General features: G+C 37.3%; 2 protein-coding genes across 4 annotated transcripts in view; both read left to right on the forward strand.

Moving 5' to 3' along the window:
• Window positions 1-1,146: 1,146 nt before the first annotated feature.
• The window catches only part of SNRPE (small nuclear ribonucleoprotein polypeptide E), a gene marked incomplete at its 5' end in the record, with an annotated part of 52,915 nt that continues 37,925 nt past the window's right edge, over window positions 1,147-16,136 (forward strand). The window contains 5 exons of one of the 2 annotated variants that reach the window (XM_081026377.1): window positions 1,147-1,265; window positions 1,760-1,786; window positions 2,866-2,928; window positions 3,805-3,883; window positions 5,696-13,283. In XM_081026377.1, the coding sequence (XP_080882503.1) occupies window positions 1,212-1,265; window positions 1,760-1,786; window positions 2,866-2,928; window positions 3,805-3,883; window positions 5,696-5,751 (279 nt within the window). In that variant the 3' untranslated portion in view covers window positions 5,752-13,283. Of the gene's footprint in view, window positions 1,266-1,759; window positions 1,787-2,865; window positions 2,929-3,804; window positions 3,884-5,695; window positions 13,284-16,136 lie in introns of those variants that run through there. The other variant, XM_081026378.1, reaches the window with a different exon arrangement.
• SOX13 (SRY-box transcription factor 13) overlaps window positions 1,501-16,136 on the forward strand; it is a 205,908-nt gene continuing 191,272 nt past the window's right edge. Inside the window, exons 1-3 of one of the 2 annotated variants that reach the window (XM_081026370.1) lie at window positions 1,501-1,786; window positions 2,866-2,928; window positions 3,805-3,883. The gene's annotated coding sequence lies outside the window, so the exon portion shown is untranslated. The remainder of the gene's footprint in view (window positions 1,787-2,865; window positions 2,929-3,804; window positions 3,884-16,136) is intronic. The other variant, XM_081026371.1, reaches the window with a different exon arrangement.

Genomic DNA, 16,136 nt, shown 5'->3' on the forward strand with positions numbered 1-16,136 from the left:
CGGAGTTAGGAGCATGGAGCTCTAACCACCTGCGCCACTGGGCCAGCCCCAATTCACGCTATCTTTAAATTCAGCAAATCTAACTCGAGTTTCCTCTGTGCACAACATGATACTCTATTAGGTTTGGGGCAGGGAAATTTCTTAAAAGAAATAGTTATCCCATGCATTTTCTAGCTCTCTGTAGTTTAAAAATCACTTTCATATTCTTTGATCTCAACACCGTTATGGGGCGGCATTAGTATTATCCTCCTTAAACAGAAGACCTCAAGTTATGTTTCTGCCACTTGCCACTTGTCCCCTTTATGCAAATTCCTTCAACTATGAGCTTCAGTTTCCTCATATATAAAATGGGTATTCCAATTAGACGAAATTTCTGCGAAGCCAAGAGCCCATGACATAACCTAACAAATTCCAGCTTCTCCCCTTTCAACTGTGTTACCCAGGAAATGATCTGTTAAAACACTCCGGCCTTAATGTGTACACACACATACTGTATAGTACTATTTTACTGAAACTTCAGGCCAATGGGGAAGGAATGTTTTTATTTCCATTTTGGTGACAACTAAGCCGAGATGTAGCAAGGCTTACAAACTTATCCTTGGTCATACACTACAAGCGAGCTGGATTTGAGCCCAGCAATCAGATTTCAGGGCTTTCACACTAAATAGCTATGCTCTGTCGCCACCTTACAGTAACTTCCACAAAGAGAGAGTTGAATTGCTAACGGAGCAAACCACAGAGGCTGGCTTTTGAATTCAGATAGGTTGTGGGTGACAGTACCCAGTGTGAGAGTCCTGCGTTTGGTCTTCTTGCCGCCCTACTCTCCACCACAACGCTGCCATCAAGCCTCAATTCCAGGAAAGCAGGAGTTACAAAAGCATTCAACATTTCACAGAGGTACGCAACGGGACGACTTGGCTCTTAAACCCAGCTCAGGAAATGGAGACGCAAAGGTGCCGGCATCTCCGCCGCCTCCCTCCAGGTGGCGATGTGGGACCGACCCCCATTCCAAAGCGCAGTCCCCTCAATTTGGCCTCCCACGGAGGCTATAGAGCACCAAGAAAAATTGTAGCCCCGTGGCTAGAGAGGCATTTACCAGGAGCCTCCCAGGTCGCCACGCGAGCACTGCACACTTCCGCTTCCGTTTCTTTTTCCGGAAGTAGCTTCCTGAGGTAGCGTGCGGGTTATTGTGGTCTTTGTCAGCTTCCACCATGGCGTACCGTGGCCAGGGCCAGAAAGTGCAGAAGGTGATGGTGCAGCCCATCGTATCCTACGCGTGGAGTTAGGACCCGGAGGTTCGGGCTAGAAAAGCGGGGCTAAGGAGCGAACAGAGAGTAGGCCTGAGGGAGCAAAGTGCAGACCCACATCCCGTGAGCCCCCGGGGCATCCGAGGCTGGAACAGAACGCGGACGGCTGAGGCGGGGATGGGTGGGAGGCGGGCTGAGGCCTCCTGCCTGGGGAATGGGCGAGGGCGGCGAGGGGGTGGGGAGCGGAGGGGCACTACCTAATTAGATACTGAGTGCAATCGAGAGGTATCGGTCTCGGGGAGGAGGAAGGTGGCGGCGCCAGGGAAATTCCGAGAAAATAAGAGTGAGAGAATTCCTCCAGAGTATTTAGAGGTCCCTTGCTGAGTCCCTAGTTAGGCCATTTTCGTTGTGTAGGCTCCAGACTTGGCGTTCCGAAATCAAAGTGCGATGGGGGTAGGACTGACCAGGAAGCAGAGTCTATGCGTGTTTTTTTCCCTTAACCATTGGTGCAGAACCTCATCTTCAGATACTTGCAAAATGTACGTAAGTTGTTTGTTGTTTCGTACTTTTTAAGTAAAACGTTAATTTACTTGGTTGTTTTGTCGTCCTGTTTGATCACTGTGTTCTAGAGTTAAGAGGAGATGAAATTGTGGAGGTGGAGGAGTATTTGAGGGGAAGGGGTGCAAGGAAAGCTCTAACGTAATAAAATGGTATGTAACCATGCCATCTGCAAGCATGTAAAGAATTGTGTCGTTACTTTGCCAGACCAAAATTAGTAATTTCAAAAAGTAATTATTGGTAGACAGAACTGGTGTTTGGATATTGGTACTTTTGTTGGTAGTGATTATGACCAGAACATTGGCACCCTTCAGTCTTCTCCCTACGATAAAACATTGGAAGAAAAATCCAGTTAGCTTTCAAACACGTAATAAGGTGGTGGGTTTAGTACTTAGGAGAAAACTTAAATATAGAAAAGACACTAAAGGGGGAAGGATAGGTTCAGAGGATTTAGTGGCAGCCTGCTTTCCTAGCGGGGGATTTTTGGCAGCTGAAATTCTGAGTTGGCAGGGCAGAGTGTTTATCTCTGAAAAAAAGACGTAGTTCTTGTTCTGACAAATTTGAATGTGTGACAACACAATTGAAAAACAGATTAATCTCAAGCATTGCAATTTTTAATCACCAGAATTGAGGGTCTCTCCCTAGTTGTTAGATGTGAGATACGGAAAACTGAGAAACTAGAGAAAGTTGTTTTAGAGCTGGATTTTGCTATGGCAGATAAGAAAGAAGCCCTTGGTCTTCAGAAATTACTACTTTGTGCTATGTCATCAATTTTCACTCTAAGTGATTGAAACTAGAAGCAATAAGAAATATGATTAAGGCCCAAGATCACAGGAAGATCAAATTAGATAGTCCCAATGTAGCATTTATTAATGAGAATGTTTCTTGGCAAGTAACTAGTTTTGGTTACAGATTCTAAGATATGAGTCAAATGGTTAAAACTCTTGGCTTTTATTTTTTAAAGTTTTTTTTTAGGAGTCATATTTTTCTGTTGTTTGACCAAAGTGATTGGATTTTGTGTACTTATTTTTTAACATTTCTATTTTTATGATTATTTCAGAGATCTCGGATTCAGGTGTGGCTATATGAGCAAGTGAATATGCGGATAGAGGGCTGTATCATTGTGAGTACCCAGGATATTTTATCTCAAAGCAGTTTCTTATGGACCAAGATCTCACAAAAAAGGGCCAGCCAGAGCAGTATATAAAAAAGTCAAAGACCAGAAACCAAGGAAAGTTTTTCAGGACCCACTGTCCTTGTCTCATTGTTCTACTTGATAGAGACTGGGTAATTCTTAAAATAGATGGGAAATTAATTTTAAAAAATTATTTAAACAACGTCAATATTAAAAGGAGGTGAAAAACAAATAAAATTAGAATGCGATGAAGATTAATGGATTGTTAGTTCTGGGGTGATACCTGATAGAGCTGGGAGGGGTTAGTGAAATAAGACTTCCAGGATGACAGAATACCCTAAATAATGTTTTAAAGAAAGATGAAATGTGGCCGAAAGTATTGTTAGGATATTTTGGTATGCCTTTAGATATCATAGATTTCCTCAGTAATGTCACTGTCCCTGTTTACTAGTTGGAAAACAAGAGTGATGGGTAGTGGTGATAGTATTTTGTGAGGAACATGGGACAAGTGGTAGCAGAAGTTAATTCATATATCTACACACATACTCTATATTGGCAGGTTATAAAAGATGGGGAGAGTGGCTCTTTGGCATAGCTAATAAAATCTTGGGGAGAATGGCTTTTTGGCATAGCTAATAAAATCTTAAGTCCAGAAGGTTCTAGAAGTAATTTGGAGTAAATTTTGTCTTGCTTTATTATTTAAAAAGATGCGTAAAGTGGGAGGTGGTGGTGTACCAGGAAGAGCAGTGAAGGGGTAAATCTCTGAAGTTAGCTGGCATTTCTCTATCTAGATAGGTATATTTATTTAGAATGGTTTGGATGTGGTCTTACTTGAAGATGACAGTCAATGGCTTGTTTTTCTAGGGTTTTGATGAGTATATGAACCTCGTATTAGATGATGCAGAAGAGATTCATTCTAAAACAAAGTCAAGAAAACAGCTGGGTAAGGATATAGATGGTCTTAACAGAATTTTAGAAATTTATTCACTTTATGTTAAATTTAGTTTCCCCTTGAGAAGTTATTTTTTTGGGGGGTTACACTCGTGAAATCATCCTCTGCCGCTTACTACTTACCCCACTCCATTTCTACTTCTGTCTCTCCACTCAGCTCTCACCAAGGTCACCAAAGACTAATGGTATTAAAAGTAATGGTCAATATTAGTCCTCACTTTACTGAACTCTCAACAACATTTGGGACTGTTGGCCACTCCTGCCTTAAAACAATTTGTTCCTTGGCTCTGTGATACTAAGTTTTTCATTTTTAATTTCCAGTTACTCCTTTTAAGACTTTTTTCTTCATATATTCGTTCTTTGGGACACAACCATTAAATGTTTGAATTGCTCAAGGCTCGGTTGTAGGCCCCGCTGTCACTTAGTATTGTTAGGCACTCAAGACTACACCTTCAGTTACCATCTATGTATAGTCATGTGCCTCATAATGACATTTCAGTTAACAACAGACTGCATATACCATAATGGCATACCATATAGCTTAGGTGTGTGGTAGGCTGCATACTGTCAAGGTTTGTGGACGTGTTCTTTATGTTTGCACAACTATGAAATCACCTAATTGACACATATCTCAGAATGTATCTCCATTATTAAGCTGTGCATGACTGTATTGACACCCAAATTTGCGTCTAGCTCTATATCTCTCTGAGCCTATTCACTTGAATACTTGAATGTCTCAGTGGCTTCTCAACAGTTAGCATATCTGAAATCAAACTCCATCTCCACACCTCACACTTTTAGAGCTATTTTAGTGTTTCCTGCCTTACTGAATGGCACAAATATTCAGTTGACTAATTTATTTGTCTGCAACTACCTCATTCCCCTCCAATTTGATCTGCAGGCTGCAGTCATCTTTTAGAAACACCAATCTGACCTTGTCATCCCTTTGCTTTACATCCTTCAATGGCTTCCTGCTGCTTGCAGGATAAAATCTTTAATGCATTCTGCAAGGTTCTTCATGATCTGGTCTTACCTCCATCTGTTTTGTATCACTCTCTGCTTCATTTTCTAAACTTCATCCACATTTGTCTTCTTTTCAGTTCTTTGAATCTGCACATTTGCCCCACTATAAATCTTTGTATATCCAGTTCCCCGGATCTTTAGGACTCAGATCACCTCCTCCCGGGGTTTGATTTAGTTTTGCTTGGGGTGGCAATGGAAAGAAGCAGAGTATATTGTGCTCTCTGAGTTTTTAGTGGAATTTTCATTAATGGGATTATTATATTTATATCTCTCCATAAGTGCATGAGTCCCATCTGTTTTGCTCCATAATATGCTCAGTGCCTACCATGTAGTCGAAACTCCAAAACATTTGATCAATAAACACAGTTTCTTAACCCAGTGAATAGAGGGTTTTCAGGATTCATGACTTCATCAAGACAAACTGAAACATTTTTGTTAAACTCCCATTAACTTAGGTTTATTCAGGCATTTTGTCTTTAATTATTTAATGTCCTGGTTCACAGCTCACTAGCACTTTTATCAGTGGTGGGCTTTAGGGTCTCTTTTCCAGGTCTTGATGATTCTCCTGAGCCTGTACTAGATGTGTCTACCTTCATTAGGTTATTGTTTAAAAAGTATGTATGCTCTAATGTTCACAGCCTTTCAACAAATGGATATTTGAAAATGTTCACATACAAGAGAAAGTATTTTAATAATTGCTCAAGAACAATTCAGAATTCTGAGGCTAAAAAAGGTTGTCTGAATGGCTATTAATAGCTTTTTTTAAAATTTTGTATTGCAGGTCGGATCATGCTAAAAGGAGATAATATTACTCTGCTTCAAAGTGTCTCCAACTAGAAATGACTAACGAAGTGAGAAATTGTTGAGAAGGCCATACAGTTTGTGTTTTTTAGGTCTCCTTTGTTAGGAGCATAGTTCTTAAACGTTTATTCATATTGCTCCGATTACTCTTATGTTATTACCAGATGACAATAAATGCTGAGGAATTGTTTTTATTAAAAAAATTTACATTGTTTCTTTCTACTCAGTGGCACCATTAGCTGTTGATATTTTAAAAGTGTTCTGGAGGGTGGCAGTTGGCCTTCGGCATTTGCTTTTCTCAGAGCCTAACCTATAGATTCTTAAGGCAAAGAATAGGAATTTTACCTGACAGGTAAGCTTCTGAAAATTGAGTTGTAGATAAGGGGGCGGTTCACAAAATAAAGGCTATTACACTAATATATGTCATCTTCATCAGTTCTATTTCTGGATACTGGAACACTAGAGTTTGTAACTACAATAGGTTGGGGACATTATAACAGCTTCAGTATTTGTTTAGCACTTTCATAGAGTCACTGTGTGATGTCTTTGTGAACTCTTTTATCACTAAGATCAGAATGTGAAAAGTATTTAGGTACAGGCAAAGAATGAAATGCCTTAAAAGAACATTAAAAAGAGCTTAAAAAATGCCTTAAAAATACATTAAAAACAGGAGGGGCACTGTGAGATTGGCAACTTGAAAAAAGACTATAAGCAGCACTGGTAAGTTAGGCAGAATAATAGTGTTAGTTGGAGAAACACCTGTCTCATCTCTAAGAATTTTCGTTCCTCCCCCAGTAATTGCTCACTTCCTACCATGTTTCCCCGAAAATAAGACCTAGCTGGACCATCAGCTGTAATGTGTCTTTTGGAGGAAAAATTAATATAACACCCGGTCTTATATAAGATATTATATAATATATTATAATAATAAAATAAGACCGGGTCTTATATTAATTTTTCCTCCAAAAGACGCATTAGAGCTGATTGTCCGGCTAGGTCTTATTTTCGGGAAATACGGTAATAGTATGGACAAATCTCCTCCCCCAGTATCTCAGGGTGGGTCTAGTTAAAAGTCTGTTAAATGGTTATTGAGCATCAGTGTTAGGCACAAACTTGAAGAAATAACAGTGAAACAGACTGGCAAACAAATAGCAGTACCATGTGCTGAGTGCTATTTAAATTGGATGTTGAAAGATGATAAAGGCCTATCTTAAATTCTGGTAATGGGCGGTATTATTAAGTGCAAGTGAGGAAGGACCGAGAAGTTTATTTCCTGCTTTTCTAGGTGCCTATGAGGGAGATACAGAACTTTTATTTAAACTGAGTAAAAAACTCTTTGTGAAAAAGACTTGTAGGTGAGTGTAGCAATCAGTCCAGCTTAGAACTTGGCGTTCGAGCTGTTCAGCTCCTATTTGAACTTGTGCTTTTTTGGTAATATTTTGAAATAAAGGGCTGCTTTAGCTTTTTTAACATTTGAGTTTGAAACTCATTGAAGCTGCTGCAACATGCAAAGAAAACATTGGGCAGCAGAGGGGGTCTGAGACTGAGACTGCTTTAGCCTTTCTGCTGAAAAGCTTTTTCAGAGCAAAGACTGCAGCTTTCTTGGCACCAGAATAGCTGGGAAGGATAAAAGCTGGAGCAATATAATCCCTAAGAAAACCTGCTGGCTGCTACCTCCATTTCCCTATGCGGCCCTTCTGACCTGGCTGCTTTATTTAAGCAAAACTGCCTGCTGTGGCTTATTCTAAATGGATCAAGACATGGAAAGTTCTATTTTTAACAGAGCAAATGATGATAGTGAGAAATAAGGTATAGTTGAACTCTTACAATTGAGCTCTGTATTTAGAAATCTGCTTGCTTTTGTGCTTTACCAAAGCTTGCGGTGTTTGCTTTTTAAGTAGTACTTTTCCACAATGTTTTTTACTTCCAATCAGAATTTGGTACAGGAGGTGTTGTGCTCTGCTTTATTAAGGTTATTAAAACATGCTGCAGGTGCTCTTGTTGGCCGTCATTGGCATGTGAGCAATTTTCTGGAATGGCTATTGGTTTCTGAGAGGGTCTTGCTAACCACCCACTAACTAACTCTCTTGTAACATTCTTGAAATGGGGAGGGGAGGAAAATCTGACTGAAAAAGTGCTGATGTGGGCTTGGTGTTCTGTTAGTAGTAGGCCGGGAGAAAGAAGAATTAAGAATAATTTGAAAACCCTAGGGTTTTGCGTTTGTAGGCACTAGCTCTTGTCATTGTATCCTATTTATCAGTTTGAGGATTAGAGAGAGGATCTCTAATTTGTATATGGCATTACTGGCTAGGAAGTGTCATGGGCAGTTCCTGGGATAAGCCTAACAGGCAGCATCTCGTGTTCACTGACTGACACAGGAGCTTTTCCTTAATTACTCCTTTTAGAACTAATAACCACCTACTCTTGGCATGTTTTTGGGAAGAGATGAGATGCTAGGTAAAACTTAAGATGGCATAAGGACTTAAGTCTGTTAGTACTTAGAGTTTAATTTTAACTTAAAAGTTATATCCAATGGATTTTTAAAAAATAGAATTTAAAGGTATCAGCTTGGTACATGTTTATGATCAAAATTCAAACAGTACAGAAGGATACAGACTAGAAAACAAAAGTGTTCCTTTTCCTATCAGTGTTCTCCATGGGTAACCACTATAAAGAGTTAGATGCTTACCCTTTTAAACTCTTTACAAATATGTATAGTTTCATTTGTTTACCATTTTGGTATTTTGACTTAAATTTTTTTTTTAATTTTGGTAAAATACACATGCTATTTACTGTCTTAACCATATTTAACTGTAAGTATATTCACATTGTTGTGCAGCCAGTCTCTAGAACTTTTTAATCTTGCAAAACAAACTCTGTACCCGTTAAAAAACAACTTCCCATCCATCCCTCCCTCAGCTCCTGGCAACCAACATTCTACTTTCTGTTTCTGAGTTTGAGTACTCTAGATATCTCATAAAAGTGGAATCATACAATGTTTGTCTTTGTGACTGGCTTATTTCACTTAGCATAATGTCTTCAAGGTTCATTCATGTTGTAGAATGTCAGAATTTCCTTCCTTTTTAAGTCTAAATAATATTCTATTGTATGTGTATATATCATGTTTTGTTTATGCATTTCAACTGTCTGATAGAAACATTACTTCCACTTTTTGGCTATTGTGAATAATAGTCTTATGAACATGGGTGTGCAGATATCTCTTTGAGACCCTGCTTTCAATTCCTTCGAGTATATGCCCAGAAGTTTTGTTTTGTTTATTGGTTTTTGTTTTTTTGAGGAACCATCATACTGATTTCTGCAGCAGCTTCAACATTTTACATTCTTACCAGCAGTGCACAAGGGTTCTAGTTTCTCTCCATATCCTCAGTAAAACTTACTTTGCTTTTGATAGCAGCCATCCTAGTGGTTGTGAGGTGATAACTCATTGTGGTTTTGATTTGCTTTCCCATAACAATTAGTGATGTTGAGCGTCTTTTCATATGTTTATTCATCATTTGTATGTCTTTGGAGATGTGTCTATTCAAGTTCTTGGCCCATTTTTGTAAATGACTTTAAAATTAGTTTCAGGTATACAAAACAACATAATGATTAGACATTTACACCCCTCACAGTGATAATCCCCTAAGTCTTCAACCCCTCTGACATCGTGCATGGCTATTACACTATCATTGACTGTATTGACTATACTGTACTTTACATCCTGTGACTATATATATAATTGTAGTTGATATTCAATATTCTACTTCAGCTTCAGGTGTACAGCTCAGTGGTGGTCAGGCATCTACACAATCTATGAAGTGATCCCCCCGATAAGTCCAGTACCCATCTGTCACCCTACATAATCTCTACAACATTATTGATTATATTCCCCATACTGTATTTCACATCTCCATGACTATTTTGTGACTACCAATTTGTACTTTCTAATGCCTTTGCCTTCTCCCCCATTCCCCAAACCCCTCCCATCTAATTGTTTGCCCATTTTAAACATATTTTTGTTCTTGAGGTAGTTCTTCACATATTCTGGATATTAACTTTATTAGATATATGATTTGCAAATACATTCTCCCGTTTCGTGGGTTACCTTTTCACTGTGTTGTCTTTTGATGCACAGGAGTTTTTAATTTTGATGTAATTCACTATCTGTTTATACTTTTGTTGCCTATGCTTTTGGTATTATAGCTATTTTTATTTACGCAGATATACTCTGCAGTTTGACTCTTTATCAACAAAACTTGGACGTATGTCAAACAGCTGAGATGTATTCCATTGTATGAGTCTTAATTTAAGTAGTCATCCCTATTGATATAAATTTTAGGCTATTTCCAGTTGTTAGGCTCTTAAAAGTTTTGTAATAACATTATACCTGTTTTTGTCCACTTAAATTTTCTGTGAGATGAATTCTTAGAAGTGGAATTGCTAGATCAAAGGATATGCACATTAAAAATTGTATAGGTACGTTTAAATTGCCTTTCAAAGTACACGTGAGAAAATTGTTTTTCTCATACAAGCCAGCCATCAGGTATCAGTTTTAATGAAACTCACAGATTTATTGTGAGGCTACTATATGAAATAACTGCCAACATTCTAAGGATGCCAGAGTAGAAAAATGTAAAAAAGTTAATCTTTGATGACTTTTGAACCATTGTATTAACCAACTCTGGAACTTCTCTACCACCAAACAATTATATGAGAAAATTGATTTCCTGGTTGGGATTTTTGTTACAACTAAAGCATTGTAACAGAACAATGTCAGAATAGGGGTGCCTGTCTTCAATACCTCTTAAGCTTTGGTAGGGGATTAGTTGTTCAGTGAAGAATTATTAAATGCCGTGATTGAGAAAGTTGACAGTTGAATTGATAACCTTGGAATATATGGGGGAATACAAATGATGTGACTGATTTTATTCAATAAAACAGTATACTTACTTAATTAAGAAAATAATTCCTGAGAGAGATGATCTTGGATTGTCATTCCATGTCCATAGAAACTTGTCTCAGGAGTATTAACAGATTAACTTGGTCCCCAGGGCCATCATGAGTTAAGAGATGTTTTGCTAGACTAAGAAGTTGCAGAGGGGTACTGGGGAGAAGAAATGAATGCCTTTTCCTGGATGGTGGAAGTAGAGTGGGGAAGGGAGTATTTTCTCCAAAAAAGCAGGCTTCAGATCCTATACTGTACTCAGTTTGGGAAGGTGTTTCTTATTTTTCACCAGTGGCAGCTCTCATTGGATGATATATGCTAGACATAATGAAGAATATAAAATTTAGTCCTTGTCTTTAGAGATTGGGGGAAGCAGTGAGGAATAGAGGGAAAGATGACCGTGGAAGTTCATATACCTGGGTTTAAATCCCAACTATAGAATTACCCAAACCTCTCAGCCTCACTTTCATAAAGTTGGAATAATTCAATGAGACAATACATATAAAGTACCTTATTAGGCCTCAGGACTGCCCAAGAAGTATTTGTCTAGTTAAAAATGGTAAATTGTAGTCGAAAGAACCTGTCTTGGAATATGTGTTGGGAAAAGTAAACTCATTCGACCATAAAGCAAGACATAATTTTGGGAATCTGCTTTGTTTTGTTTTTTCTAGTCAATTTATTGTGGCATAAATTACAGATACTAAAATTCACACTTTACACCTGTATATTTTGATGGACATTTGACAAATGTTTGCAGTCATATAACCACTACCACAGTCAAAACATTTCTATGACCCAAAATGTTTCCTCAGGACCCTTCACATTCAGTCCGTCCACTCACCCTAGATCCTGGCAAGCATTGGTCCGGTTTCTGACCTTTTGGTTTTGTCTTTATCAAAATGTCATATAAACGGATTCTTACAGTATATAGCTTGTTGTGTCTGGCTTCCTTCATATAATATGCTTTTGAGATTGATTCATGTTCCATGTATCAGTGGTTTGTCTCTTTTTATTGCTGAGTAGTATTCTGTTGTATGGATATGCCACATTTTGTTTATCCATTAATTAGTTAATGAACATTTGGGCTTTCAGTTTGGGGCAGTTATGCATCAACTGCTGTAAAATTCATCAACTGCTGTAAAATTCATGTATAGTCCTTTGTGCAGACATGATTTAACTTTCTTGGTAAATATCTAGAAGTGGGATGGCTAGGTCAAATGATAAGTGTACGTTTAGCTTTATAAGAGACCGTCAGACTTCTCTGACAGTCTGTGCCTGCCGTTTTCTATTCCTGTTAGTATAGGAGAGCTCCAGTTGTTTGCATCCTCACCAGCAACTGGTGTTGTCAGATTTTTTTTCTCCATTCTAATAGATGTGTGATGGTATCTCATTGTTTTTGCATTTTCCTAATACTGAACAATTTTGATGCCATTTTATGTGCTTGTTTGGCATCTGTATCTCTTCTTTAGTGAAGTGTCTCCATCTTTTGCCATTTTGAAAATTTAGTCTGTTTTCCTCTTTTTTAGTGTTGGGAGAGTTCTTTATATAGTCTGCATAAAAAAATTCCTTGTGAGGTAGGGATTTTGTGAATAGTTTTACGCAGTCTGTGGCTTGTCTTTTCATTCCTCTTTAAAGAACACAAGTTTTTCATTTTTTCAATTTCCAAGTTTTTCCATTTATCAAAAATTTTTCTTTTATGGTTCAGGCTTCTTGTGTCCTAAGAATTCTATGCCATATACCAGGGGTCACAAAGATTTTTTCTGATGCTTTCTTCTAGAATTCCTAGGTGTTACATTTAGATCTATGATACATTTTGAGTTAATTTTATAATATGTGAGGTATAGATTTAGTTTCATATATATATTTGTGGATGGATGACCATTATTTCTTCAAACGACTCATTTTCCATTGATTTACCTTAGTTCCTTTGTTTAAAATCAATTGACCATATGTGTGGCTCATTTTTACTGTACTGTTTTGTTCCATTTCTCTGTAGAACTATCTTTTCACCAATACCACACTGTTTTCATTATAACTTGACGAGTTTATAGTACATTTCAAAATCAATGTGAATCCTCCAGCTTTGTTGTTTCTTTCAAAGAAGTTTGTCTTTTCTAGGGCCTTTTCTTTTCCATGTGGATTTTAGAATCAGCCTGTCAATTTCTACCAAAAAGCTTACTGGATTTGGTTGAGATTGCTTGACACTATAGATTGATCATTTTGGAAAGAATTGACATCTTAATATTGTCTTTCATTGAGGAACACAGTTTGTCTCTGCATTTATTTAGGTTTTCTTTTATTTCTTTCATGAGTGTTTTGCAGTTTTCAGCATATATTTCTTACACATATTTTGTTAGATTTATCCCTTCCTAAGTATATCATGTTTTTTGATGCTATTATAAATTGTACTGTTTTTCTAAGTTGATTTCCAGTTGTTTGTATTTAGTATATAGAAATACAACTGAATTTTATAAATTGACCTTGTATCCCGTTATCTTGCTAAAGTCAATTATTTTTTGTGGGTTACTTGGGATTTTCTATAGAGATTGATCATTTTGTCTGTGAATGAAGATGCAAGAAATTTTAAAAATTTCAAATAAAAGATTATTTTTCTTCCTTTCCAGACTAAGCCTTTTCTTTAATTTCAGTGGCTAGGACCACTCTAGTATGAGTGTAGGAATAGACATCCTTGTCGTGTTCCTGATCTTAGGTAGAAATTATACTATTAGGGACATGTGCTATTAAGTATCATATAGTCGTAGGTTTTTGTACATGTCCCTTTATCAGGTTGTTTCCTTCAAGTCTAATTTGCTTAGAATTTTCATCATGAATGTATGTTGAATTTTGGCCACCTTTTTTCTGCACCTGTTGAGATAATCATACTGTTTCATAATCTGATAAGGTAAATTGCTTTAACTGATTTTCAATGTAACTTTGCATTTCTCAGATAAATATCACGCACTGACGGTGTATTATGCATTTTCTATATTGCTGAACTCATGCTTACTTAAGGATTTTTGTCTGCTCATGAGGGATGTTGGTCTGTAGTTTTCTTGTAATGTTTTTGTCTGGTTTTTTAGGTTAATAGTTTCATAGAAGTTGGGAAATGTTCCCACATTTTTTATTTTGTGGAAGAGTTTTATAAGATTGATAATATTCCTTCTTTAAATGTTTGGTATATTTCACCTACAAAGCCATCTGACCCAGAAGGTTTCCATAATTTTCCCCCTAATTTGAAAATCTTCATTATTTGACCTATCCTATGGAATTTGCGACTTGGTTAGGGCACTGTATTACCTATATATCCAACAGAGAAAATAGTATAAGGTAATATATAAATACTAAAGAGTAAGTAGCATAAAAACTGCAGAGGATGGAGCACACTGAAAAAGACATTATCTATACTATAGAAGTTGAAGTCCTTAGCTTGACTCAGTGCTGTCTACAGTTTACCTTATCTCCCAGGACTTCAGCTTTATGTCCTAGGACTCCCCTATATTTGTATCCCCTATATTTGTATACTTGTCTGTATTCAAAACAAATAACTCACTCTCCCCTAAGTTCACCTATCTCTACAGCTTGTTTTTGTGGTGGAAGGTTTTTACTGCTGATTCAATTGTTTTAATAGACTAGGACATTTAATAGACAATGTCACTACGAGTGACCTTTGGGGTTTCTATTTCTTTTTTTTTTACCATATTTTCTTTTTAAAAGATTTTTATTAAAAAATAGACTTAACATACATTATGTTAGTTTCAACCCAGGTTTTAACCTGGGTTAGTTAAAACCCAGGTATACACCATAGTTGTTCAACATTTATGTACCTAAAGAAGTGATCACCATAAGTCCAGCAACCATCTGACACAGTACAATGCTATCACAACATTATTATCTATATTCCCCATTCTGTAAGTTGCATCCCCATGACATACTTGTTTTATAGGTAGAAATTTGAAACTCTTACTCCACTTCCCCTCACTTTCAAAATTTTTCTATTGTAGTTAACTTTAAATATTATTGTTATTTCAGGTGTACAGCATAGTGGTTAGACATTTGTATAATTCTGATTCCTCCTGACTACTACCCACCTGGCATTGTACATAATTATTACCATATTATTGACTATATTTACATCCCCATGATTATTTTGTAACTACCAATTTGTACTTATTAATCTCTTCACCTTTTTAATCTTGTCCCCCAACATCCCTCCCATCACCCCGAAAATCTAAAACCCATCTGACATCATACATAGTTATTACAATATTATTGACTATATTCCTGTGCTATACCCTCCATCCCCATGACTACTTTGTAACAATTTGTGCTTGGTAATACCTTCCCGTTTTTCACCCACCTCCTCTACCCCACTCCCATCTGCAACCATCAAAATGTTCTCTGTTTTTATGAGTGTGTTTCTACTTTGTTTATTTTGTTTTTTCAGTTCCACATATAAGTGAAATCACGTTGCGTCTGTCTTTTACTGTCTGATATACTCCACTCAGGACTGAGTATACCCTCCAGGTCCATCCATGCTGCCACAGATGGCAAGAACCCATTCCCTTACATGGCCGAGCAATATTCCATTGTATTATACCTCTATCCATTCATCCATCTATGGACACCCAGGTTGCCTCCACATCTTGGCTATTGTAAATAGTGCTACAATGAACATATGGATGCACACGTCCCCTTGAAATACCATTTTTGGTTTCTTCAGATAGATACCCAGAAATGGGATTACTAGGTCTTTTTTTGTCTCGTTATAGTTTTTGTTTTAAAGTATATTTTGTCTGGTATAAGTATTGCTACCCCAGCTTCTTTTTTTTTTCCATTTCCATTTTCATGAAATGACTTTTTCCATCTTTTTACTTTGAGTCTCTGTGTGTCTTTCAATCTGAAATGAGTCTCTTGTAGGCTGCATATATAGGATTTTGTTTTTTTATCCATTCAGCCACTCTGTTTTTGATTGGAGCATTTAATCCATTTACAGTGAAAAGAATTCTTGATAGATATGTAGTTATTGCCATTTTTTAATTCCTAGTTCTGATTATTTTTCCCCCCATCTTTAAGATGTCCCTCTAAGATTCCTTGTAATACTGGTTTGGTGGTGATAAACTCTTTTAGATTTTTCTTGTCTGGGAAGCTCTTTGTCCTTCAATGTTAAACAGTAGCCTTGCTGGGTAGAGTAATCTTGGTTGTAGATCCTGGCTTTTCATCACTTTGAATATTTCCTGCCAATCCTTTCCGGACTGCAAAATTTCTGTTGAGAAGTCAGCTGACAATCGTATGTCAGCTCCCTTATAAGTTACTAGTTGCCTTTCTCTTGCTGCTTTTAGGATTCTCTTCGTCTTTAACCTTTGCCATTTAATTATAATAAGTCTTGGTGTGGGCCTGTTTGGGTTCATCTTGTTTGGGACTCTCTGTGCTACCTGGGCTTGTATATATATCTATTTCCTTTGTCAGGTTAGGAAAG

The sequence above is a fragment of the Rhinolophus hipposideros genome (assembly GCF_964194185.1).
Source record: "Rhinolophus hipposideros genome assembly, chromosome: 19".
Classification (NCBI taxonomy): domain Eukaryota; kingdom Metazoa; phylum Chordata; class Mammalia; order Chiroptera; family Rhinolophidae; genus Rhinolophus; species Rhinolophus hipposideros.